General features: G+C 29.2%; 1 protein-coding gene across 1 annotated transcript; it reads left to right on the top strand.

The window, feature by feature from the left end:
* LOC107443767 (heart- and neural crest derivatives-expressed protein 2) lies at window positions 1–27,160 on the top strand. Its single transcript, XM_016057736.4, has 2 exons — window positions 1–622; window positions 23,729–27,160. Exons 1-2 carry the CDS (start codon window positions 137–139, stop codon window positions 23,831–23,833), a joined length of 591 nt encoding a protein of 196 aa, XP_015913222.2. The 5' UTR covers window positions 1–136; the 3' UTR covers window positions 23,834–27,160.

Genomic DNA, 27,160 nt, shown 5'->3' with positions numbered 1-27,160 from the left:
TCCCTTATCGAAGGATCATTCCAGCATCCTCTCGAGTCCTCCGCTCTATTGGCTGAACAATTCTTCCTTTCGACCGGCCGATGTGAGGGATCTTATTATCGTTCTGGCATGCATAACCGCTAGACGTGCCTTAATCATGAGCTTCATAAAATCAGTGCCTTACTCGCCGGCGATAGGGCCGTGTACTACATCGGACTCAGCACTATATCCCGAATTCTACACTTGTGGTCCTGGTGGTGAAACATTTTATGTTTATGAGTCTTATACACCTGACAGTTCGGAGATTAACTCACCACCACCTGTTAACTCACCAGAGAATGGATTGGTGACCACCAGGTTAGAAGCTGGATCTGTACCCCCTGTTAAAAAACGTCGTGTGACAGCGAATAAAAAAGAACGCAGGAGGACTTTGAGCATAAATCTTGCTTTTATGAACCTCAGAAAATGTATACCAAATGTGCCGGTGGATACCAAGCTTAGCAAAATCAAAACTTTACGTTTAGCAATTAGCTATATTGGACATTTATGCCAAATTCTGGAGGAAGGAAAATCCGGAGTTTTCCAAGCTGATTTTGGTAAATGCTCTGAAGTCATCAATGGCAGACAAAAGAATGCTGATATGGTATGTAAATCACTTTAATACTTGTATATATTTGGACATAATTACTGAAATTAACATGAATTATTGTCAGGATGATTACATGAGTGAATCACGCTTTGATTCATAAATGTTGAGTCATAGAGTACAACGAAATAACTAATATTAAAATTTGCACTTGTTTTTATATTTCTAGATACTTGATTTAGAAATTCCAGTCAGAAAATCCTGGCTGAAAATAAACGAACAAGTATAAAAATGTTATTACATGTCAGCTTTGGTTCTTTTGGGGTAATTTTAACATTCAAAGTTTGCGCTATTGTAGAGTGAATCATGTATGAAACAGCCGTGATTATGATAATGAAATGAATGATTTGCAAATAAATTGCTTATTTATGTATCGTGATCTGAAACAGAATAATTGCCCAGTCTTGGCAACTTCTGAGCAGTGGCCAGCGAGAAACTAAAAAGAAAACATTACAAAAAAACAAACTCATAGCCACCCCCGGACAAACATCCACATTTAAAAAAAAAATTGCAAGTTTGAAACCTATTTGGCACCTTGGTGATTGTAGTTGGCCCGACAGATCATGATACTGAAATATCCCCAGTATTTATATAAAATCTACGCTTAAAATCTTCTTTAACTATATAAACCTTACTACTAACCTTTTCTAACTAAACTTAGGTAACCTTACATAACTATCCCTTACATAAAATCTACCAGCAGAACCATTAAATTAGATTTTAATTTCAATGGGAACTATGGAATGAACTTTATTTTCTATAGTAAAAATAAATATTCCTATAACTTCGTCCATATTATTTTTCCATAGTTAAATATAAATAAAGTTGTACATAAGTTTTATAAATATGTTTATAAAAATTAAAGAGTTAAGAAATTTGAGGGAATCTAAATATTATATTCATAAAAAATAAACATACCTACAACTCTGCTTCAAAAAATATTTGATGTAAAATAGCATATCTTATTATACCTTTATTCTTCTTATTTTTACATTCAACAGACACGATTTATTCTAACTGTGCTTAGTTTTTAACGTAACTTGCTCATTATATTATATTTTTTGTCATACGAATTATTGAATCTCGAAAGAAATACATTATGAAATAACATTTTCTTATAATAAGCATAAATTTGTATAAGTAGGTCGTCATTGTTTATCTTTTATAGCGCTATTTTCATTACACCATTTTTTAAGCAAATCACAAAATCAAAATAGTGAAAAAAGATAATAAATATTTTAAATTCTAATTATATTTTAGGATGATAACCGGCTCTTAATCTATTTGTACATTTAATTCGTTTGTTTTTATAAAAACTTAACTGTGAAAGAAAATTGTATTTTTCCGAGTTGAGCAAAAAAAAAATAAGTTATAATATAACAATAATAGTAAACAAATAATACAACAAATTTACATATAACACAAAAAAAAGGAAAATTCTGCTAGTTGCACATAATTGCCCGAAAGATTGCACAGAAATAAATGGCTTGATTCTGATTGTATTTCGAATGCCGATTTCAAGAAAAATAGAGAAAAAAATTTCTATGAAGTATTACTTGCTCCCAAATTGAAAATTTTGATTTTCGTAGCTCTCATATTGGATTTTAAATTAATTACAAAAGAAAGGGATAAGCATTTAGTGTCATAAGTAGTCAATTGGCTAAAACTGAAGACATTTAGTGTAGTCTTAGATATGGAATAAAATAAAAAAAACAATTAAAATACATACATGAGCTTAGTTTTTTTTTAAATTTCAATGAATTTAATAAGACCAATTGCAAGTCGATGAAACAAATAAACTGTAAAACATTACGGTAAAATGTACCGGCACTCCGAGTGTCCCTCACTTTTTGTCATAAAATCCATTTTTACCAAAACATGTTATGGAACAAAAAATCGTAAAAATATTCATTATAAACAGTTACAAATATTCATAATAAATTTCATTTTTCATAGCTTGCCTCTCCTTTAAAAATCATTTAACATATTTAACGGCTTCTAAATAGTTCTAAATTTGGAAAAACTCACTAAGCCTTTAGCATTTGCCTTTTATATACAGTGCACAAAAAAAAAAGAAGAAAGAACCACCTTGAATAACTTCACGTTCTTGGATTCAATCTTAATGATTCGAGGGGAAGATTCAAATATGTTAATTAATTAGTGCAGACGATATTTTGAGTTACGAAATCAGACACAAAAACGTACTTTCTCTGAATAAAAAAATTTTTTTTCGATGAATTTCTGATTCCCAAATTATAGGGGGTAACCACAATCTGGGAAATATGGTCACTATAGTTTGGTCAGTAGAGCGGTCAAGATTTCGACCCCTTGATGTTAATTTTATTTTTTGCGTATTTCGTCATTACTCGAGAACTTTTTAACCGAAATGAAAAAACTTTAACGCACAATTATAAAATTCTTTATCCAAAGATAAATCCATGCAAAATATAACTTTTAGTAAATATTCATTTTATTATTTTACTTAGAATCGAAAAAATTTAGAATTATAAGGTATAAAATTTTTTACGTAATTTTAAAGCATGCAATTTCAAATACAAAATTTGAATAAAATTAGTCGAATAGTCGAGTAATACGAATTTTGAAAAAGTCGTATTTTTAAAATTCGATATCTCAGGAACTATTAGTCCGATTAAGCTCACAATTTGTATTTTGCCTTTTAAAATTACACCCTTTAAAGTAATGTAAAAAATGTATACCTTACAATTCAAAATTTTTTCGACTGATAATAAATAAAATAATAAAGAAGTAATAAATAATTACTAAGAGTTAAATTTTGCATGAAATTATTTTCGGATAAATGATTTTTATAACTGAGAAATTTTTTTTTTAATTAGCTTAGAAAATATGGCGAAATAGGCAAAAAAGTAAAATTAATATTAAGGGGTCCAAACGTTGGATCGCTCTGCTGACAAAACTATGGGAACTATATTTCCCACATTGCGGCTAGCCCCAATATTTCGAGGATCAGAAATCCAAATCTGTCGAATTTTTGGATAAATGAATTTTATAATTGTGTGTAAAAATTTTTCGATCAGCTTAAAAAATTCTCGTTATATAGCAAAATATATTTGGGAGAGGGGGGGGGGCAGAAATCCGACTCCGTTGAAAAATAAGGTATTTTCATTCAAAGAAAGTACGTTTTTGTGTCTGATTTCGTAACTAAAAAAAAAACCTCTGCAATAATTAATTATTATATTTGAAGTCCTCCTCCCTTGAACCTTTAAGATTGGTCCATATTTGAAATCAAATTTGAAATCAGCTCACCAAACAATATAAAAAACAGGCTAGCATCACAAACTATTTTTCATAATTAAAATTTCGCAGAGCTGTGTTATTAATTTTCATATTGTTGAGGCATTCTAATACTTTTCAGCCGAATTATGTGATACTTTGATAAAGAACGTTAAAAATTTAAAAATGTAACCATGTTAGCTAATTTTTAATTAAAAATACATCCATCAAAGTTGCGAGGAAAAACTATCAACCAACTCCCAATTTCTTTGTTTTTGTTTCTTCGTCCGTAATCCATTTCACAATAATCCGTAAACCGAAGCAAGCGTAACTCATAACGTAACATTCTATGTAACAAAACTATTAATCATTATTATTTCGAAGTTGTATAAAATATTTTTTTACTTTTTACTCTAAGGACAAAATTGATAAATTTATTGCTTGCATCAAGTTTTATTAAGGTTTTCAATATTGATTGGAAACCGCTATTGATTGGAAACCGATTGATTGGAAAACGCTTATTCGCTATTGATTAGTTCAAATAAATATCATAACAAACAGCAAGAAGACTTAATTATAGATTTCAAAATAATTGATCAAATATTGTAACGAGATAAAAGGTTTTGAGAAATATTAAATTATAGTTCGAATAGTTTTAAGCTTACAACGTGTTACGCTTTTTTTGTCTGGTATTTTTTATTTTATTGATTGATTATGATTCTTTAATTTCATTTTTACAAGCTTAATTTTAAACTATTTTCTTGTTTTGTTTTTCAATGAAAATATCAATATGTTTTTTTCTGTATTCTAAGAAAAATAGATTTAAAGTTTGACCATAACATTGGTATCTTTATTCTTAAAACCGTAAAAAAATGGCTGTAATTCTATATTGTATGAACCTATTGTTAGCAATTAAAATACGAAGATATGGATTTGCATTGATTTAACCAGTATTCATGCTAATTATCTATTAAAGACAAAAAAAACATCTAATTCTGGAATCTCTTTTAACACATGATTTAAAAAAGTAATGTTTCTAATTATTTTTGATTGGTAGCTAGGCTATTTTAACTTCATGCTTTCTAATGAATAATGTCGAAAATAACAGTTAAATTTGTTCGGTATTTTAAAGATTTGGTAACTAATCACATTAAATCAAGATAATTTACAAAAATAAAAGTACCTGTTCAAAGACTCGCGTAGAAACAGCTCATAATGGGAGAAGAGCCCCTAATTGCGTACGATGACATTTCCAGTAATGGGTTCCTATGCAATTCTTGGCCCTTTTGATGTGTCCTTCCTCCCATTGAAGTTTTGCATTATTCAGACTCATCTGGTGCATTATATTCTATTTTTTATTGCAATTCGTCTTCAAGAAATGCAAGAATATATTTTATTCAAATTTAGTCCTCTTTTCACACACTTAAGAGCTTTTTCTTTCATTTAATTTTAATTCATTTATAACTTAATATTAGAGCAGAATTTCTCTTCGTTATGTGCTAGTCCGTAATTTCAAAAGATAACAATCACATTATACTGATTTTTTTTCCTTCAAAATGATGACATTTTCAAATTTTATGATGTTTACAAACACTCCAATCTGGCGAATAAAAAATTAGGCATAAATGAATGGTACTATAACTCAGCTTATAATTAATAGTTACAAAGCAGAAATGAAGTGTTAAAAACTGTTAAATAATTCAATATTGCGTTTATTAATTTTAAAAAAATTATTAATTAAATTGTTCAATCATTCTTAAAATTTATTCAATATTGTGTAGGAAACTAACGGAAGTTTCATCTCTATGATTCCATTTACTTCTGTGGTAATAGTATAAACAACGTAGACGTTCATCCCGCTTACCATCTTTTCTGATGGTGAGGAAATTTTATGAGTTATTTATTGTAACTTAAATTATAATAAAAATTTATGTTATAATTATTAGTTACAAAGGTTAAAAATATTTTAAAAACTGTTAGATAATCTAAATTGAAGCTTCTTTAATATTGCGTACCAAACTTACTAAAGTTTCATCACAATGATTCTTTTTACTTTAGAGGTAATAGCATAAACAACATCGACGTTTATCCCGCTTACCGTCTTTTATGATGGTGAGGAAATTTTTATGAGCAGAAAAGATTCGTTTCTGTTTAGGAGTGGTGATGTATGCGAAACCCCAAGAGAGCCTGATTGAGAACAAAAAAGCCTTTTTGTAATGCTAGAGGAACACCGCGGGGGTGGTCCTTCTTAGGCGTTTTTACTATGTTAAAAACTATGGTGTTGAACAAAATGCTTTCCGTTTTTACAGCTGAATGCAAGAGTAAATAGATTTATTATTTTTTTTTAAAATGAAGTTCTTTAGCTAAAATTGGAAGGCTAATGTGTTAATCAATTTACGATGAAGTGATGATTGTGATGAATTTGTAATAATATCATAAAGTATCATAATTTGCAATAATAAAAAGTTAGAGGAGCTTAGATCTGAACTTCAAATTTAGTTTTAATCAACCAAGTTGATCTCAAGGACTATAAATTGAACTTTAATCATTTTTATGTATATTTAAATTGCTTCATTATTGAATCTCAGTTATTTTGACATCATTTGAAGAATGCATAGAATATTTTACGACAAAAACTGGATTAAAAATTGAAAAAATTCGCTCTTACAAAATTCATTCCCTTTATATGTTTGTCATAATTTTGTAATATCCTTAATTTTATATTTCGCCAAATTATTTAACTAAAACATTGCATTTTCATTGGTTTGTCTTCTGATAAATCGCCAATCATGAATCTCTCCTTGCATTAAGAGGTGACCGTCGTTCAATCTCTTTAGATGTCATCCCGCTACCATCGAAAATTAATGATATTTTCAACAAGAAAAATTTTTTTTTAATGTCAAATTCACTGTATGAACTGAATAACAAAGATCTCTCTTTTTGGAAAGAGACCATATCCAGTACTTCATCAGTAACTAATAAATTCATAGGTTTAACTACTACACTCCTTTTGCTTTATAATGAAAACGACGGAGAGCTAATTTTACCTCAAAACTTATTTAATCAAAATTGTATATGAGGATAAGCTTGTATTGGACACTTTTACATCACTGTTCAAAGTCATAAAAATCTAGGTTCTTAATGAGGTATTAAACAGCTTAAGTTTCATTGTTTCAGAACTTGATTCTTTTAATATGCCTCCTACGCCTTCAATTTTCACGGTTTTCCGCCTGAACTGGCCACAGTGCTGATGTAAAATATCCTCATTGGTTGACAGATCATAGCTTAGAGTCATGGATCAGGATAACCGTTGGAGAGTTTCGTGGTTTTTCTCTCAGTGTAACGCAAATGTGGGCTAGTTCCATAAAGTATCCTCCACGAAGGCAAATTTCTTCCAATATTTGATCCAGGGGTTCCTTTATCTTCTGGATTGGGTTCAAAATTACAAGGCTATGGAGTTGAACATAGGTAGCTGCACATTTAAAATTGGGTCGGCTGATTAACGACGGTTATGAAAAATATAAAAAAAAAGTAGAAAGTTCAACAGCAGGAGTGATAGGGGAAAAAATAGCACAATCTACTTCAGAAAATGCACACATATTGTTTTATATTGAAAATCATTGCAATCAACATAAATATAGTATTTAAAATTTAATATTTTTTAATATTTCTAGGCGAAGATTTTCAAAAAATTCTCATTTTATTCCGAAAAAAAAAGATAATAGTTTAGAAAAATCTTTATAGTAATATCCTTTATTGGAAGCAAAAATTTTCTTATAATTTGGCATCCGTATCAGTTACTTTTATTCATTCCGAAATATTATTTTCCTTTATATTTCCGCATAACCTATAATTAAAATAGTTAAGAGTTAAACTGTCAGGTTTTATTCCATTAAAAAAAATTTTTTTTGGTTAAATAAAAATCGGGCATTCTGTTTCTGAATATTTAGAACCCAAAATATGATCTAGCATATTTTCACCACTTTTGAATGCTAGCTAAAAATGTCATTATTAGAAATGCCAGACTTATATAACTCAAGGAAGAAAATATTGAAGAGAAATTCGTTTTTTTTTTCAGTCAAATGAAGGTGTTATTTTCAAATCACTTATACAAATTCTAATTTTTTAGTCGCTGAAAGCTTTTTGCTATTAATACTAACTGCTATACAAAGTTACAGTATTCTTTATTCGTGTAGAAATCTTTTAAAAAGTTTCTAATGTATTTTAGTGTATTTATTTAATATATTTGATTGTCTAAACAAATATTTTGGTAACGTATGCTGAAAGTGAAGTGTTAATTGAAATAAAGTGATCCTAAAATTTTTCTGTGTTAAATTGACATTAAGGGATGCAAGCTTTTGATCACTTTCCCAAGCAAACTATTGGGACCATATTTTTCATATTGCGGTAACACCTCATAATTTGAGGTCTAGAATCCGAAGCTCTAATTGGAAACAAAAGTATGTTTATTCAGAGGAAGTGTGCTTTTGGGAATGCATGTTTAGCATGTAGTTTAGCATTAGCAAGTTTTAGGTCAAGCTCTTAAGTTCGAGTCCTGATACAAAAGATTCCGATCATTAGATCAAAAGTTATTCAGGATGTTTCAGTTCTTTCTGAATTTTTATATTTCGCTCACTATACATTACGATAGATGGAGGTTACTTCGAAACATGTTACTTCGAAACCTCCAGAAGACTGTTTATAGAATGTGTACAATAAGCGAAAAAAAAAACATTTCACTTATATAACTTTTGCATTAATGATCAAATCTTTTGCATTAATGATCAAATCTTTGCATCATACTTGGACTGATTCTTAATGGTTCGAGGGGGTGATTTCAAATGTACAAATTAATTAGTGCAGATTTACGAAAACAGCCACAAAAATGTACTTCCTCTGAATAAATATACCTTTTTTTCAACGATTTTAGATTCCTGACCTTCAAAATAAGGGGGCGGGGTGTAGCCGCAAACTGGGAAATCTAGCCCTAATATTTTGTCCAAGAGAGCGGTTAAAAGTTTAGGCCCCTTAATGTTAATTTTACTTTTTGTGTATTTCTCTACATCTAGAACTTTTTTGATGAATTGAAAAAATTTCGCACGAAATTATAAAATTTGTTTGTCCAAAGATTTCAAAAATAATTTTTAATAATTATTTACTATTATTTTATTTTAAAATAATCTAAAAAATTTTGATTTGTAAGGCATGAAATTATTTACATTTTAAAGAATGTAATTTTATTTGGCAAAATACAAAATTTGATTGAAATCGGCTGAATAGTTCATGAGAAATTGAATTTTTAATATTTGACAGTTTTAAACTTTGCTTTCTCGGGAACTATTTAACCGATTTTCAACTATAAAACCAATTTTCAATTTGTCAACTACTATTAAATAATATAATAAAAAACTATGAATAATTTTTCAAAATTATTTTTCCCATGGAAATATCTTTTAGATAAACGAATTTTAGAATTGCTTGCGAAATTTTTTTAATTTGCTTAAAAAATTATCAAGATACGGTGAAATGCACAAAAAGTAAAATTAAAAGTACCCCCCTTATTTTTGGGGGGATCAGAAATTCAAATCAGTTGAAAAAAAGATATGTTTATTTAATGTAAATTCATTTTTGTGCCTGTTTTCATAACTTGATCATCAGCGCTAATTAATTAACATATTTGAGATCACCCCTTCACCATTAAGATTGAGTTCTAGTACGTGATCATTAAGTCAGTTAATCAAGGTGTTTCATTTATTTTGTTGGTTATTTGCACACTGTGTATTACGCGTATTTACTGGAGTAATTAGATCAGTTCAGGAAGGTGATAGACACATCTTGAAACAATGCTGTAGTTGTAGTTCATTATGTCGCACTAGAGCTGCACAATGGCTATTGGCGACTGTCTGGGAAACATCCCTGAGGATGATCCGAAGACATGCCATAACAATTTTGATCCTCTGCAGAGGGGATGGCATCCCCGCTTCGGTAGCCCGACGACCTTCACGAGAAGTCGAGCACTTTACGGTAAAACAATTTAACGAGGACCAATACCGCACACCCTAGGTCCATACGCAGACTGATCCGAGTGGTCACCCACCCGCTCACTGACAGCAGCCAGTGAGGATTGACTTCGATGATCTGCTGGAAAACGTGTCTTACGATCAGTGCACTACGGGACCTTGCAACAATGAGGAACACAATATATAAGCATAAATGCCGGCCTCGTGGCCGAGCGGTTAGCGTGCCTGACTGCGAAGCCATAGGCTGCGGGTTCGAATCCTGCTCTGGGCATGGATGTTTCTCTCTCTCTTTGTGCTGTCCTCTGTTGTGTGTGTGCATGATGTGTGAATGTGGCCCACCCTATAAACGGGTTTGTGGCAGTGTGGCGTGGGCAATGTTGCTCGCCTCCGTGACTTTGGTTCACAGGTGCCCACTGGGTAACGCCAAATGAGCAACAATTCTGGCATAGTATAGGCAAAAGATTCAAATTCAGTGCCTGCCATATTGGGAAAAAAATATAAGCATAAATAGTATAGCTAATGCTAGTGTAAAAACACATGTATAAAAACACATTTTGTTCTGTTTTATTGCAGAACAGCACAAAAATAACATCAGTTCTTTGAAAAAGTTAATATCAGAAGTTAGTATTTTAAATAATGTTAAAAAATTATTTGTTTAAGTTTTTGCTTTTTTTATGGATTTCTATTGATACCATTCTCAAAGCACCAGGAAAGATATTAAAATTAAAATAGGGTAACAGTATGCACCAGGTTTTTCATTATTTTAAATTTTTTTTATATCTCGTCAGTGTACAGATTAATGTCACATGAGTTATTTACCATAAGCCTTTAAAATAATAAGAGATGAATGTACTCAGAGGTTTAACGTTGAACCATAACCTCAGTATCTTTTAGCACCATAACCTCACGCAAATTTGTTGCAAACATTAGTAAAGTGTTGTATCGTTTTTCCGTTTAGTTCCACAAAGTTTTTTTTTTTCTGGAAAAGAAACAGTATTTTTTAGGGGAAACGAAGTATTTGACGTTTTTAATTTTTCCTGTAGCTTTACGTATATAGTGCAATAACTTCTTCCGTTTTCAATTTTTCCAGTAGCTGGCTGTATCGTCATTCATATTTACCGATTTATGAAATTTATCAATCAACAATTGCCGATTAAAAATACTTGCAGCATCTATGCAGTATTATCGATATAATATTTTCGAATTTTATGTATTGCTTCAAAGTCGGCATTTTAATTATGTTCTTATATTTGGAAATACTACAACTTTTTACCAATTAAACCCCTATTGCGGCAAGAATTTATTAAAATCTAACTTTTGTTACTTGTCATCTTTTAAATTCTTTTCTTTCAAATATACCTACAAATTGTTATTTAATTTAAAAAACGAGGTTCTTTGAAAAGTTTTTTGCTAAAATAACTTTTAAAAAAATAAATAACCTAGCAACATTTTATTAGTCATGTTCAGGTAAAAAGATGCTTAAAATAAAAAAGAGGGTTATTCTCTTATTGAAACTGATATGAAATGTAATAATCAGTCTTATTTTTATTTATTTGAAAGAAAAAAAAAGAAATCGCGTGAACTTCTCAATCAAAAGTTCTCTCTTTAAGAGTAAGGTATTTTTTTTATTTCATTTCTATACTTCACAAAAGACAATAAAACTGAAGGGAATTAAATTTTAAATGTAGGATTATATTTATATATTAAAAAGCTATCCAATGTAAAAGTAAACCGCATAACTAAATCCAAACTGAGCATATACAATGATTGGTCGGTCACCTTGCAGTTTCATGAAAATAAGCTGTTGCCTCATAGTATTCCCTCTGGAAAAACAAAGCAGATTAGAAAATCTAATGAATCCTTCCGTATTTCTGGGATCCTTAAGGATCAGCTTGATATTTTACTTTATAACGTTGGCCCCAACAATCTCCAGATCTCAAACAAGCATTGGGGGAGGAAGTAGAAGAAGCATCTTGATACCTTGATTTAAAACCTTCTAGTTTTAGACTGTTAGAAAGTGTTATTCAATGCCACAAATGACCTATAAACCTCTCGCAGATTTCAAGTATCAAGGCTCTATTATAAGGGATGGTCATAATGAAGTGGTCATTCACTCTATAACAAAAATGTTTAAAACTTTGATTATTATTTAAAAATGCAATATGCCTAATATACAGATGCCTTACTGCGCATACAGAAATTGAAATAGAATATACGCTTAACATTAATTGTTTGTAAAAAATATTAAGTCAAATACTACATAGAAACCTACATAAATGCTTCTTTCTTATCAATATTTTTTTTCCATCCAATTTATCATGCCATAAGCATCATTGATTGACTAGATGTTTTTTTTTAATCCGATAGCTTATCCATACTAATTACAAGGTTATTACAGTGACCTTCTTATTTAAGTTTTTATATATTTTTGCTCAGCTTTTCACTACGTAAACATTTAAAACAATGCTTTCAAATTGCTTCTTGTTACTTTTAATGGCTTGTTTTTGATCCAAGTTGATATATTTATATCACTTATTGTTTCGATATATTCTGAAACTGATTATTTTTAATTTCACGGAAATTTCACGTAAATGTTCTTTCCATTAAACATTGCATGTCTACTTGGTATTTTGAATCTCGGTATTTTTTGCATTTTTTAAAAAATTTTCGAATCTTTGTAAAAAAAAAAAAAATCAATTATGCACATAGAGCAGTGGTCTCAAACCCCCGGGACGTTGACCGGTACTGGTCTATGGATCAAATGGTACTGGCCACCCAAGGAACTTTCTATTATTTCCATTTTATTTACTGTGGTGCATTTTTCTCGGGTTTGTTCGACTTTCCATGGACGAGAACCGGGAGATGAAAGACACCTAAAGCAGCATCAATACCACTCGTGTAATTGTATTTTACTTTGAATACATTTTTAAATACAATTAAACTAAAAATTTTAAATCAAAACACTCAAAAATATATACAATCATTGTTCTACCCTCGCCTCATCGCGCCTCGGTAAAATTATGAAACGTTGACGGGTCTGCGTCAATAAAAAGGTTCAGGAGCACTGACATAGAGGGATTGCTAATTAATTTGAGGATAGCAAAAAATTAAAACCTTGCCAAAAACCTGACGAGCCATTATAGAAGAGGGTGCGATTAAAACTGACATTCAAATTCACTTTGAAAGTCAGAGGAAATTGAGAGCAAGTAAAAGACAATGCTAAAAAATTTCAAACTTACTTCTGCAATAAAATTTGCTTTTATGTTTTTAACCACGCCTTCCTTAACAGTTATTCATCCGATTTTAATTAAGTTTCCGCTCTTTTCTTCGCTTGAATATTTATTTTAGAGTCCCCAAAAGTATACTTCCTTACTTCATTTTTGACAAGGATTCTAAACATATATAGTAAATTTAGGGGTAACGAAACATCGATATTACCACCCACATCAATGCGTACATCGATATTTCCACCCACATCGATATCGATGCGTACATCGATATTACCATCCACATCGATGCGTACATAGATGATTTAATGCAAATAAAAAGTGCAAATGAAAAATGGTCGAAAATGCAAATAAATGACTAAGAATCTGCAGATAAATGAACTAAATAATTAAAAAAAAAATTTTTTTTGGATGTGAAAAAGTATGCGAATTAATCGTAAAATATATCAATATTAATTTCCTACTCTTCCACTTATCTGTGAAAAGTGGATAATGATCTAGGAGGATTTATGACTGTACACGCGACTGAACGTGATAAAAAAAATTGATGCATTCAAAAAGAAATCTTCACGACCTTAATGCCGATGAGCTAAAGGACTAGATTAAATAGTATATCAGCCCAAAGTGTCATATGAAATATGATATGGGATACGCAAATATCTCAAGTGGGGAATGGGCCGGGAAAAAAACCGAAAAAATGTTCACACAATCTTTTGTTTATGTGCAGCTTTCGAAGCGTGGTACGATAACTTTACATGCAGCTTTCTCCTTCATATTTTCTTGTTTTTGTTAGCATCCTTGAAAAAAATTTTCTTTCTAATCTGTTAGTTACGATCGTAATTACGCCTTAGCAAGAAATAGCTATGATGGAATTAAATCATTTAACTTTATGTCGCGATTTCAAAGAAACGAGTTTTAGGAGAGTTTTGAGTTTGTTATCTTAAGTTGTTGAGTTAGATGATCTGAATTAGTCATTTTCCTCTTGAAACTTATTATAACTTGAAAATTGGATGAATATTTTATTCTGTGTCCAATTCTGAATGTATGAAAAGTTCTTGAAGTCTTATAATAAGAAACTGAAAATGGTATATTAAAGGTTTTCTTTTCTTTTGGTAAGTTTTTTATTCCTGGAGGAACAATTAAATAATATATTGCAGACAGTGATTGATCAAAAGTTTTTGAAAAAAAAATTATAGAGAAGATTTCATGTAAACTGGAAGACCGTCACAATTTCCAAGAAACATGAACGCATGGGATTAATGAAGTAATTATGTATCTTTAAATTAAAGCATCTGAAATATAAAATTGATATAAATACGTAATTTTCAAGGTAGTAATTAGAACTAAGAAATTAAATTCTTGTATGCAATAGGATAACTGAAAAAAAAGCTGATTTCCGATCTCGACATTTTAAATTTGTTTTCGCTTTTAAAATTCAGTGGAAAATGATTATGTAATCTATCATGCACCTATCATCTTTCTCTAAACATCCTGTAATTATATTTTAATAAAAGTAGCTTTACAACAATTTATTAAAACTTTTATTTAAGGAAAAAGTTTGCCAGATGCTAGTTATTAAAGAATATTAAGTATAAGATCTCCAGATGCTAGGTAATTTCATGGTTTTATTGAGTCTTTCCCTGAACTTGAATATTAGAAAGCTAAATTTAGACAAAATTATTAAACTTTCAATTTTCTAATTAAAACCAAAATTAGAAAGAAGTGATCCTGAATTAAAAATAGATTTGTTTCAAAGGAAAAAACGATGCAAAAGTGTAAAAAATAAAAACTTTTATTGGCAGTTTTTTTTTTAAAAAAAAAAAAAAGTAATAATAGAGAAGTTTAAAAGTAATGAAAACTAACTTCAAATCATTTTTCTCAAATTTGGTTGCATTTCGAGCAAAACTTGACTCCTAATATCAATTGAATTTAAGCTAATTCATAATATCAACTAAAAGGTTTAGTTAAGCAAATAAAAAGTTTCGCTATTTCCATCTGGGTGTGCAACTTTCTGGTTATATAATAAAAGTGTAAAATACTTAGAGTTATTAGTTGCTACTTTATATAAAATCAGCGACATTCCTTTGAACAATTTTTTAATTAAATTATAAGTCTTATGGTTCAAATTATTTATTGATTTTGTATATCTCATCAGGATAAACATCGAGTTGTCAATCAACGAGTGAAGTATGCATTACTTTTTAAATAACTCTTATTTTTGCGTAAACATAAGTCATAACTTCCGCATGAATCAGGAAAACATTTAATTCCCCTGGTAATCTTTTCACATTAATTATAGAATATATTTATTCCTTGATTCATCATATTTCATAAACTTTTTTCAAACTACCATGCTAAACATGCTTTTAATCTAATAATAAATATTATTTAAAAAAAAATTCAAATGATGACGAAAGATGTTTATTATTGCTTAATGCGGTTGATAAAATAAAATAATAATAAAATACTTCATAGTTGGTGAAATATTATAATGTGATAATTTCTTTGATTATTGCGATGAGTTTCAACAGTTAATAAAAAAAATGAATGCCAAGAAAAAATATTACAACTTTTATACTAAAAAAAAAACATTTAAAACTACCATTTTAGATTTAACAAACGTCATATACAAATTTATTTAAAAAATAGAACATATTTTAAAACAAAAATATATTTGAGCATAAAATGTCATGTTTCTTTCATTGTACTGGGCTATACAGTGTGATCCGTAATCACTACCCCTAACATATATTTTTTGAATCCTTGTGAAATTTGAAATTAAAAACTTTCACATTGCGAATCGTATATTTAAGCGGAAAAAAACAAAACAGAAACACTATAAAAATCCGACAAACCATTTCTGAAAAAGTCTGGATTTAACGATACCAATTGGATTGTCAGAGCAAACATAATAACCGCCACTCACTTCCTATCAGTGTCAGCCCGCAATCAAACTGGTTTTAATGTTTTTCAAAATGCTTTTCTCAATAGTTAATCATCAGATTTTGAAAGCAGTTTTTGTTTTTTTCCTTGCTTATATGTAAATTTGCGATTCCTTTTTGTTAAGATTCTTTATTTAATATTTAGCAAGAAATCTAAAAATATATATTAAGGGAGGTGTTTACGGAACGCTCAGTATAAAGGACGTTCCATTGATTATTTTTATTCCTTATGTTTTGTATTCTGCGTGAAGGAACATTCTCTCAATTTAAAATATTTTTAACAATTTTGAGGCTTATGAAATAAATGAACTGAAATAGCAATAACATTTTCAATACACTATCGGATTTCCTATTAAATGTCATTTTACTACTTACTACATTTTGAAATAATTGAGATTGAGAATTTGAGAGCCCAGTGCCAATTTTTATCAGGATGAAGCTTAGGATGTCCAGCGTAAAACACCTGGAACACCTTCTTATTCTTTTCTTCACCCTTTGAAGAATCTCCTTAGCCTTCGAAGTTCTTTTTTTCTATCTTTTAGATTCTGAACTTTATGGGGAAACACTTGAGTTCTTTTTTATATTGTATTTCCTTTTTTTTTTTCTGTGAGGTACAATTTTCCACTTCTTATTCGCCTCAAGTTTCAAACGGTTACTATAATAAAACTTTTAATTTTGTATCCTGATAAACTATGAGGTGAACAAGAAAAAAAGCTTAAAAGATGAGTCTTTGCTTTAAGATAGGAACTGTTTTAGAATATTTAGGAAGAGGGATATTTTTTTTATTTTTTATTCGTGGACGTGATCTAAAGTGCTGAACGCCATTTTGTCCGATAAGACTTGCAGCTGAAATTAGAATTTACATTGTGACTAAAAGTCTCATGTGTGTAACATTATAGTTTCAAGGTCGAAGTCTGACAGCTTAGATAGTGCAATAATTGGTGTGATTCTTCTAATGTTCAGCTTTTACATAATTAGTGCGCATGTTTATTAAGATCAAAAATATATTTATAAGAAAACAATTTTTTTTAAATTTCGAGTTTAATCAATTTTCATCTTATTATTTTTAGAGGTTGTTATGAATATAATATCGTTTAATGTTCATAAGGGATAGGAGTATTTAGATTATAGATCCGTTTATTTCCTTGAAGCAAATTTTTATTAACAAGCATATATCGACTTTCGTTCTATAGTTTTCGTTCTATAGTTTTAGATCTATAGTTTAATCTGCATGTGCAGAGGGGAGCAAAGGGTGCAATGGCCTGTGGGCTAATTTACAATCCAACGATCATCAACGAATCCTTCCCTTTTTTCGAGATTTTCCTTTTTGCTGTAGTTGGTTGCAAGCTTTTATATCTTTTCAAATTTGTGATCTGAGTTAAAGAAAGTCAAAAATGATATTTTTCTTTACTTTAAAAAAATACCAAACTGAAGAGCTGGTTGTATAAAACCGCTGGATTGGAAAATCACGGTTCGAGGCATCCAGATAAAGGAAGAATTCAATCGAAGATTAAGTGCATTAAATATATTACAGACATTTTTTTATCTAATTAAATCATTTGTAAGAAAACATTTTTATGAAGAATAAACTATGGTTTTCCTACCAATTTAATAATGAATGAAGATTCAGATAATTTCAATTAAAAATTTTCTTTGCATCTAAGAAAAATTACGAAATTTTGTTGGAAAAAAGAAAACTTTTCACCACAAAATAATTTTCGCATTCATAAAAATGAATTCAAAATATGGGATTTAGATTCTAATGACTATTTATCGTTCTATATTATTTATTTTCAATTAAATTGATTAATTTTTGAACTCGCTACTTCTCTTTTAAGAGACATGCTCGGGCGAGTTTACCTGAAAACTCAAACGATTATACCTATTAACTTTTAGATACTCTGAGAAAAAAAGTTTGGTAAAAACTACCAGAACATGGCAAAATTTGCGGTGTTTCAGAATCTATGGGAACCCCAGAAGCCATAATTTTTTTAAAAAAGCGTTTTAGTAATGATTTTTGTGAAATTAACAATAAAATATTGTTTTCTAAAATTTGATGAAATTTGGTAAATTTATCATAATACCTTAAGAGTATGGCGTAAAAACCGTTTATTCGGTTCAATTTACTTTTCAGTAGTATTTTTTACTAAATGAGTGGCAATAAGAACTGCTATAGTTTTAAAAATTAGAATTCCCGGTAACAGAACTTTGCCTTCGTATATATATATATATATATATATATATATATATATATATATATATATATATATATATAAGGTAAGTACTAAGTATTATCTGAAGAAATATACCGATTAGGTATAGGATTAAGGAAAATGCATTGTTCTTAATTTAAAAATTAATAAATAAAGTATTGAATTGCACAGTAGGCGAAATAAAAAAAATCAAATTGATCATTATTTAATTTGATCACGCAGAACAGTAAAATATAATATATTTCCTTCCTTACAATGCATAGCGTTACTTTAAGTTGCATTTGCTTTAAATAAGGCTCATAAAAAACACTTTTAATTATCGAACACTTAAATCTTTTAACATATTCAACAAGTTCGAGTAAAATCTCAAACTGTTAAGTATAAGTAGCTCAGAAATAAAATACCACAAAACAGCTGTCAATGTAAAATATTAATACATTAAAACCCAGTTAAAGGTGGACAAATTGGATGTAAATCTCGGATCAAGTTATTAGACACGTGCTTAGCAGCTAATAAATTGAGGCTTCTGTTCCTTCAAGTGGGGTCAAAGAGGAAAGATTTAAAGGTGATGGGGCCCCATCTCTAACAATTACGGCTTTATGAATGTCCCATAGATATTCATAGGGAAAATGTTTACTGGTTACAGGCATTTTGCTGAATTTCAATATATTCTCTAGCATATGCCTTAAAGAATAATTTATCCAAATGGATATTCCTTCAATTAATTCATGCATTTATTAATTTATTTTATTTATTTTTATCTATTATTCTAGAATTTAATTCATGGATATAGAACACGAGTACACTTTATTACTAATTATACGAGTGTGATTCATTTTATTTGGTGCACAAAAGGAAAAAAAATGCAATTTTGAAAATGCTCTTCGTATTTCTTATAATGCACAATCATAATACACAACTAAAAAAGAAACTTTTAAAATCGTAGAAAATTTGAGACAGGAGCATTAAATAGGTTAAATAAACAGGAAAAAAAAGAGTTTTAACTAGTCAAGCTTCAAGATTTTTTAAGTGTGCCTCAATCTACATAGCATTACAGCTAACATTAAGGGAAAACTAGTTAATTTCTAAGAGATATTTCACTGCTACTAGTATACTAATTTTAAAAAGGCATTTAAAAGTTTTCTGACGAATGATGAGTTAACGGTTCTCTTAAATCATAGAGTGAATAGATGTGATGTGATATTTTAATTTAATTGTTAATTATTTACACATTTTTTAAAAATATTATTTTGTTAATTTTCTTTTTCATTTCTTAAACGAAGTATAAAATATTTGATAAACTTTTTAATCTGTATACCGAAATAACTTCATAACCTGATAAATTCAACTTCTCACGTTTCATCTTGAAAACTCTTGATTTCAAAAGCCTGAGCAAACCTATTATCCATGAACTATATAACTTATTATTAAGAACCTTATCAAACAAAACCTAATAAGTTATATATACTTAAACCTACGTTATTATAAACAAAAGTTTGATCTTATAACTTTGTTTTAAAATTACTAAACTGTAAAAAAAAATTCCGGATCAAATTACGGTAGAAAAAACTGGTACCCAGCGTGCAGCATCCGTAAAATCCATTTTTGCTGTAAAATTCCTCACCGTAATATTGTACAACTATACTTATTTAGTTGCAGAGATTCAACGATTTTACAATAAATACTACCGTAAAAATTACGGTATATCAGATTTTGTCCATTAAATTTTTCGGTAAAAACGGATTTGACGGTAAAAAGTAATGGCACCCAAAATGCCGGTACTTTTTACCATAATTGGATTTAAAATTTTTTACTGTGTAGTTTTTTTCTTTCTCAAAAGCTATTTATGATTTTTAACGAATTTTTAAAAACTTCATAGCATGTACTTATGTTTTTTGATACCTTATTTAAAAAAGAACTCAAGTAAAGTTTACATTTGTTTTATATTAAATGAAAGATTATAGCGACTAATTTAATATTGTTTATTTTTGATCTTTCTATTTATCTCATTCAAGATAATAATGAGAAGTTTATCACTTTTCATATTTTCATCACTTGGGAGTTTTTTTTCCTGCTTTGAATGAGGTTTAAGAAGAGGGTAAAAATAAGATTCATGATGCAGTTAACATACCCTCTAAGACCTTTTTTACCCTCTTTTAAGCAGAAATAAGCCGAAATTTACCAGATTTCAACACTCGATAAATAGATATAAAGCAATTCGACGTCATATTTTTTTACCTAATTGGATACTGTCAACTTCTTAAAGCTAATTGGGATCATATTTTTAACGACCCCATTATCCATTAAATTGTAAAGGGAAAGCATTGTAAAGCATTATCACTTTACTCTAAGAAATTTCATTGAGTATAAATGAATAAAGCAATGAATAAATGAATATTAAATGAATGAAGCAATGAATAAATGAATATTAAATGAATAAATGAATATTAAATGAATAAATGAATATTAAATGAATAAATGAATATTAAATGAATAAATGAATATTAAATGAATAAATGAATATTATATATACCATATAATAATGAAAAGCAATGAATAAATGAATAAAGCATTATCTTAAAATTTTAAAGAACACTTAACAATTCAGTTCATTACAGCTTTTGCATTAACTAAGATCGTAATTATTTAAACCAGATTGCTAATTTAAATTACTTAACTGTTTTTAATGTACAGTATGTCAAAAAAGGACTAACCTGAATAACTTTTGATCTTATGATTGGACCTTTATGTTCTAGAGCTCAATATTAATAGTTCGAGGGGGTGAGCTCAAATATGCTAATTTGTGCAGCCGATATTGTAAGTACGAAATCGGACACAAAAACGTACTTTCTCTGAATAACCATACCTTTTTTATCGATAGATTCAAATTTCTGACTCCAAAAATAAAGGGGATAGCCGTAATCTGGGAAATATGGTCCTCATGGGTTGGTCAAGAGAGCGATCCAAAGTTTTAGACTCCTTAAGGTTAATTTTACTTTTTGCATATTTCACCATATCTTGAGAACTTTTTAAGTAAAATGACAAAAATTTGCACACAATAATAAAATTCGTTTGTCTAAAGATAATTTCATGTAAAAAATAACATTTAGTAAATATTTATAATTTTTTATTATTTTATTTATTAATTGTTGAAAAAGTTTTGAATTGTAAAGTATAAAATTTTTTACATCATTTCAAAATATTTAATTTTACATAGCAAAATAGCAATTGAAAAGAGTTGGTGATACGTTATATGCTGTGATACTTTGGAGGTTAGTGAGTTTTAACTTTCGGAATATAGAAAAAAAACTTTTCTATTTACTAGTGCATAACTTTGTTTAAATTTTTCTCTAAATTCTTGTTTGCTTTGAATAATATTTGCTTAGTCACATTAAATAAACGAAAAAATGAAGAAATTACTGCCTGCGTCATTAATACTATATACTGAGTCAATATGCATACATGAGTAAACAGCCTTATAGAAGGCAATGATTAAATAATATTTGGTGAGCTTTTGTACTGTTTTTATGAAAGCACATGAAATGATTAAACCACCGATATGGCTTTACATTACATACATTTACTATACATTTATATATTTATTTTTGTGAAAAAATATTGAAAGAAATAAGAATCACATATTTTATTATTTACGAAAAGATACAAAATATTTTGTTTCGTTATAAAGCAAAGTTGTAAAGGGTTAAGAAATACATTCGCTCTGAATCTTATTTTCCACTTAAGTTAAGGGAGAAAAATCAGTACTCTAGTTATCTGAAATGTCACTTCGAAGTTAAAGAAATATTAATTGCGAAACTCTTTTTTAGTATTTTTATAATCTCTTTACATGTCGTGAAGCAGAGAAATTCAACTAGGCTAGAGACAACAAATTGGTCGGCTTCTTATGTATACAAGCTCTTCTTACACAGATATTTTTTTTTTTAAACTTTCATAAGGTTTTTCATTCTTCGTTTTAGTTTGTCCGAATGAATCAGTCGGCGTCTAACTGTGAAAAGCTTTTTGCATTCACTTGAATTAAATGAAAATAAAAGTTAGGAAAAAAATTTAATGATAATAAGACAAAACTTCAGTGAAAAAATTAATAGGAGAAGGCATGGGAGATAAAGGTCATTGGACCTAGCACAAAAAAAAAGTTTTTTCTTGACAAACTGTATGAAATCATTCATGATTTCGTTGTTAAATTTCTAACTGAAATAGATATAAATAAACCTTTAACTCATTTTTAAGAGTGATAAGGTCTCTGCCAAATGACTGCAGATGGTCATGTGATTGTTGATTTTAAAGAATAACTGTAAAAAATAACTGTAAATTCTACAGAAAAAAGTGCATTTTTCACAGAAAAAAATTGCTCTAAGAAAAAATTCAGATTTTCTTTCTGTTTTTAATCGTTACCCGAGAAATGGTAAAAATTCCGAGTTTTTTTTTTACGGATTTTTTCTGTATATTTGACTGTTTAAGCCTGTTATGTTGACAAAACTATTTTTCTCCCTAATCATGAATGGATTAAAACCATCAGTTCAAATACTAATTTTTGCCCTTCTGTTTTTTGTTTTTTGAAATTCTACTGAATTTACTTCCAAAATTTGAAGGTAATGAATAGTTTTAGAGAAGTAACAATACCTACCATTTTTTCTTTACTACTATTTTTTCTTTACATCCTAGAACTACCATTTTTTCTTTATCTGTTCACAAAAAATGTTATTTCTCAGTATAATGAAATTTAATGTTGAGTTATTGATGGTAGAGCTCAATGTTGATGGTAGAGCCCAATGTTGATGCTAGAGCCCAAATAAGTTATACGGTGCTAATTGTAAATTGTATTATGAGCTTCCATGCAAGATGAACAAATGTTGTTATAAACTAAGCCTAATGTAAAGGAAAAGGAAAAAAAAGCCTTCATGTTTATCTTAAGAAGGCATTCCTCCCCTTCTGAGGAATGTTATTTCCCGAGATCTATTAAGAAAATTTCTTTCAAATTTAATGATGGGTAAAAAAAATCGTGAAGAAAGTTCATGATATTAAAGTTTCAATTATTTTTTTTACTCTACTTTTTCTGTTACTTTTAAATTCCATTCAATTTTATTTACTAACAAGCAAAGTTCTGAGCAATAGTTATATTACAACCTCCATGCATTTTAAAAATTTAAATCTGAAGAATCTTTTTTCGTCTGTAAATTTCACTGATTCACACAAGAGAAAATTGCGCTTGAAAGAAATATTTAAATTTTTGAATGTATGTAAAATTTTTAAATGTAAAGAAAATATTTAAATCTCTAAAAATTAGCTATTAAATATCATTTATAAAAAGAATTGAATATCTTAAAATTAGGTTTTAAAGCTGACATTATATTATATTTCTACATTTCATTTTTAAATCTGTATTTATAAAAATATTTAAAATCGCTTAAATTCTGTTTATCTTTTTCAGGCATCTCCAACGACAAGCAATGCAAACGAAAGACGAACAAGTGGAAGAACAGGATGGCCTCAGCATGTCTGGGCACTGGAATTAAAAACGGAAAATCCTTCTTAAATTTCTAAGAGAAAGCAGATCATTATGAGTTGTACAGTCACCGAATTAATCTGGAAGTGTAGCAGTTGATAAAAACTTCTTTAAAAAAGAGCTCAAATACCATGAAACGGAGAAAAAAAAATAGAACTTTTGTCAACACTAAAATTTTGTAAACTGCTACCATTTCGGAGATGTTTTGAGCTTATATTTACTTATTACTAGTTTATGCATCTAAAATAATATCACTGGATAAAAAAATCTAGTCATTCCAATAGAAATCATGCGAAGCATCATTTAATATCGTATGATGTCTGTTTTGTCTATGATGTTTGTTCTTTCTGATTACGAGTTGGTCCCGTTCACTAAGGTGTCCATTAACACGTATTTGCATGTTTACTTTGTAAATGGTTTGTTGTCTATTTTTAAACTCTTAATTATGAGTGAACTGTTAATACCCTATTTTCGACGAAAACAACACTAAAATTCATTGAAGTGGACTCATATGTAACTAATTTCTTGAACTTTCAAGAACCCTTTTACATTTTGATTCATCTGCTAAGTATCCTGCCTCTTGAAGGCCATAGATAATGTATGAGACATGTTGGAACAGCAGGTAAAATGCCGAAATCAGTATCTCCGCAATTCGGTTGATTAGCGTGATTAAATTCTCAGCGAGTTGGTAGAACTGGTGCAAAACCCAGTAGGCACACTTTAAAAAACAAAATCCAGATAATTCACGAATGCGAAAGTGAAGTTACAAAGTAATAAATGATGCTTTTCGTGATTTCTTTTTAGGTAACTAAATTTTTGTCCGTTGAGATTACTTTTAGATGCAAGAGTGGTAACTACATTCACGAATTTATGATGCAAAGATAAACCAAAGAGTTATTTATGTAATATAGAACTACTAGAAGACGCATGAACGTTGAAGACTGATATTTTACGTTAAGAGAAAACATTGAATAACATATGTCAATGTATGATGGCCTTCAATGAATCCCCCTCCCTCCCCCTAATCACATAGTTATTAATGACTGCTTAACAAACTTTCACTTTAATCGTTTTTCATTTTTCTTATTACGTATTGGGAAAAATTGCATGAATATAAATTTCCCTCTTTTTTGTTAATTATTTTTACAAAATAAGATCAAGAAGCAATATAAGGGTTTAACTATAAAGTTATTTTTCATTAACTAACTTTATATTCAAAATATTATAGAAGCATAGTATCCTTTGTGTAATTTAAGAATTATGATTAATGTAGCACTTATATGAGTAAAACATTGCTATAAACTTTCAAAAACACCATATGCTAAGAAACTAAAGTAATATGGTTATGTTGCTTGCACAGTGGACAAAAAAAAAAAGAAAAAAGATCGGATTCTTATATAAAGTTTAAGAATTCATAATAGTTTGGGATGCAGTGTTAATATATAATAGTTGAAAAGCACATTTTAGGTCCACAAATTTACGAGTTACATTTATTAATTTTATTTCTTTCTGATAGGCGTCACATTTTGCGATTAGCAGACTCTCGACATAATTAAACGATCAAGAATCCGAATTCATCGGAAATATCGATATCTCAAAATGTGTAGGACTTTATAGATTGTTCGTTAACTAATTGTTAAGGAACGTTATTTAAGGTGGGCTTTGCGAACTAATAAAATTCTCTTGTTGGCTGTACCTGCAATATTATCAGGTTATCTTTTCCCTTTAAATGTCATTGCCTGTTAAAATTAGTTTGATAATTTTCACTACTCATCATGTTATTTTACTCGCATGAGTCACTTTGTTGAAGGGGTGGTAAGTAATGTGAAAAGGCACAAGCCAAGTACCCTTAACCTTGCATAACTAGTGAAAATAAACTTATGTGACTTACAATATTATATTAAAAATTGACTATGTCTTACCAAATGACGCTACTTTTGCACTAGCAATTAAATTAACAGTAAACTTTTTTTTTATCTCTGTAACGATACAAGAAACATTTTTTTTATAGAAAGGCAGAACATCCACAGTTTAATAAGTGCAATGCACAAAAAAGCAGGACATCAACAATTTATTAAGTGTAACGTAGAAAAAAGCAGGACATCCACAATTTAATAAGTGCAATGCTTTTTGTGTTTTCTCGTCAAATTTTCTGCTCCATAAATTTTTTTTAATGTAAGTCGAATTCCCTCTCCCTTTTACGTAGTTAAAGACGTAACAGTGGACATTATAGATAGTCTCCTTAGGTGGGAACACAATCACATTATACTCATAAAGCAGTGTACAATCACTTTATTATTTCCCTCTCCCTTTTATGTAGTTAAAGACGTAACAGTGAACATTATAGATAGTGTCATTGGGTGGGAGCACAATCACATTATACTCATAGAGCAGTGTACAATCACTTTATTATTCCGTTATGTAGTACATACAAGGTTAAATTGACTTTACTTGGGATGCTGTATTTTTTCAGTGATATTCTGCTAGACTCTGAAGTAAAAAAAATATAGAATTCTTGTTTAAAAAAAAGATTATTACTTGTATGGTTGTATACTCGGTAGCAGGAACCCTCTATCATGGCAGAGGGCTTCGCAGATTATTACAGCATCTGAAGATTGTTTTTCATACAAGTTTTCTTTTGATTTTTAAAAAGCACACAAACATATGAGGAAAATTGCTGATTCTTCTTTTTTTGAAACATCTCTAAACTTGTTTCCAATAAAAATAAAAATGCTGAATTGAGAGAACACCGCAATGAACAAAAAGTAAAAGCAATTTTTCTGTTACTTGATTACAGGCTTCTAGGAACAGCTGTATAGAAATTTATTCCATATATATATTTTTTGTAGTACAATTGCATAAAATTCAACAAAGTTTAAATAACAAAGTTCAGATGTATAATTTTAAACACAGAGAAAAAAATTCTGGAAAAATTACCGTGTTTTATGGTTACATTTCTGACATTACGACATTACATTTTGCTATTTGTTAGATTAAACTAAATTTGTGCAATAATAATCTCTGTCTAATTGCGTTGAGGTCGCAGCAGACAAATTTGGATTTATGATGTTGTTAGTACTGCAGATTTCCTCTGTACATTTTGCTGCCGGGGTTGTGTAATATTTGTGTGCTCAATGTTATTCAATAGAGCTCATAAGAAAATTTTTGTGCAAATTTGCACAATAAGCTTGACAGCTAAAGTGTTATTATTATATGAAATATATTATATGTGATATGTAACTGTGTTGTTTTTGTAAGAACTCTTATTAAATCTTTGAATTAACTTAATAAGAGTTACATTTTTGATTTAGTTAAATAAACCAAAGATTTTTGATTATTATAAACATTTATTTTTTG

The sequence above is a fragment of the Parasteatoda tepidariorum genome, chromosome 11 (assembly GCF_982258835.1).
Source record: "Parasteatoda tepidariorum strain Cologne lab strain chromosome 11, Ptep-v5.0, whole genome shotgun sequence".
In the NCBI taxonomy this organism is placed as follows: Eukaryota; Metazoa; Arthropoda; class Arachnida; order Araneae; family Theridiidae; genus Parasteatoda; species Parasteatoda tepidariorum.
This window is presented reverse-complemented; position numbering and strand designations above follow the sequence as displayed.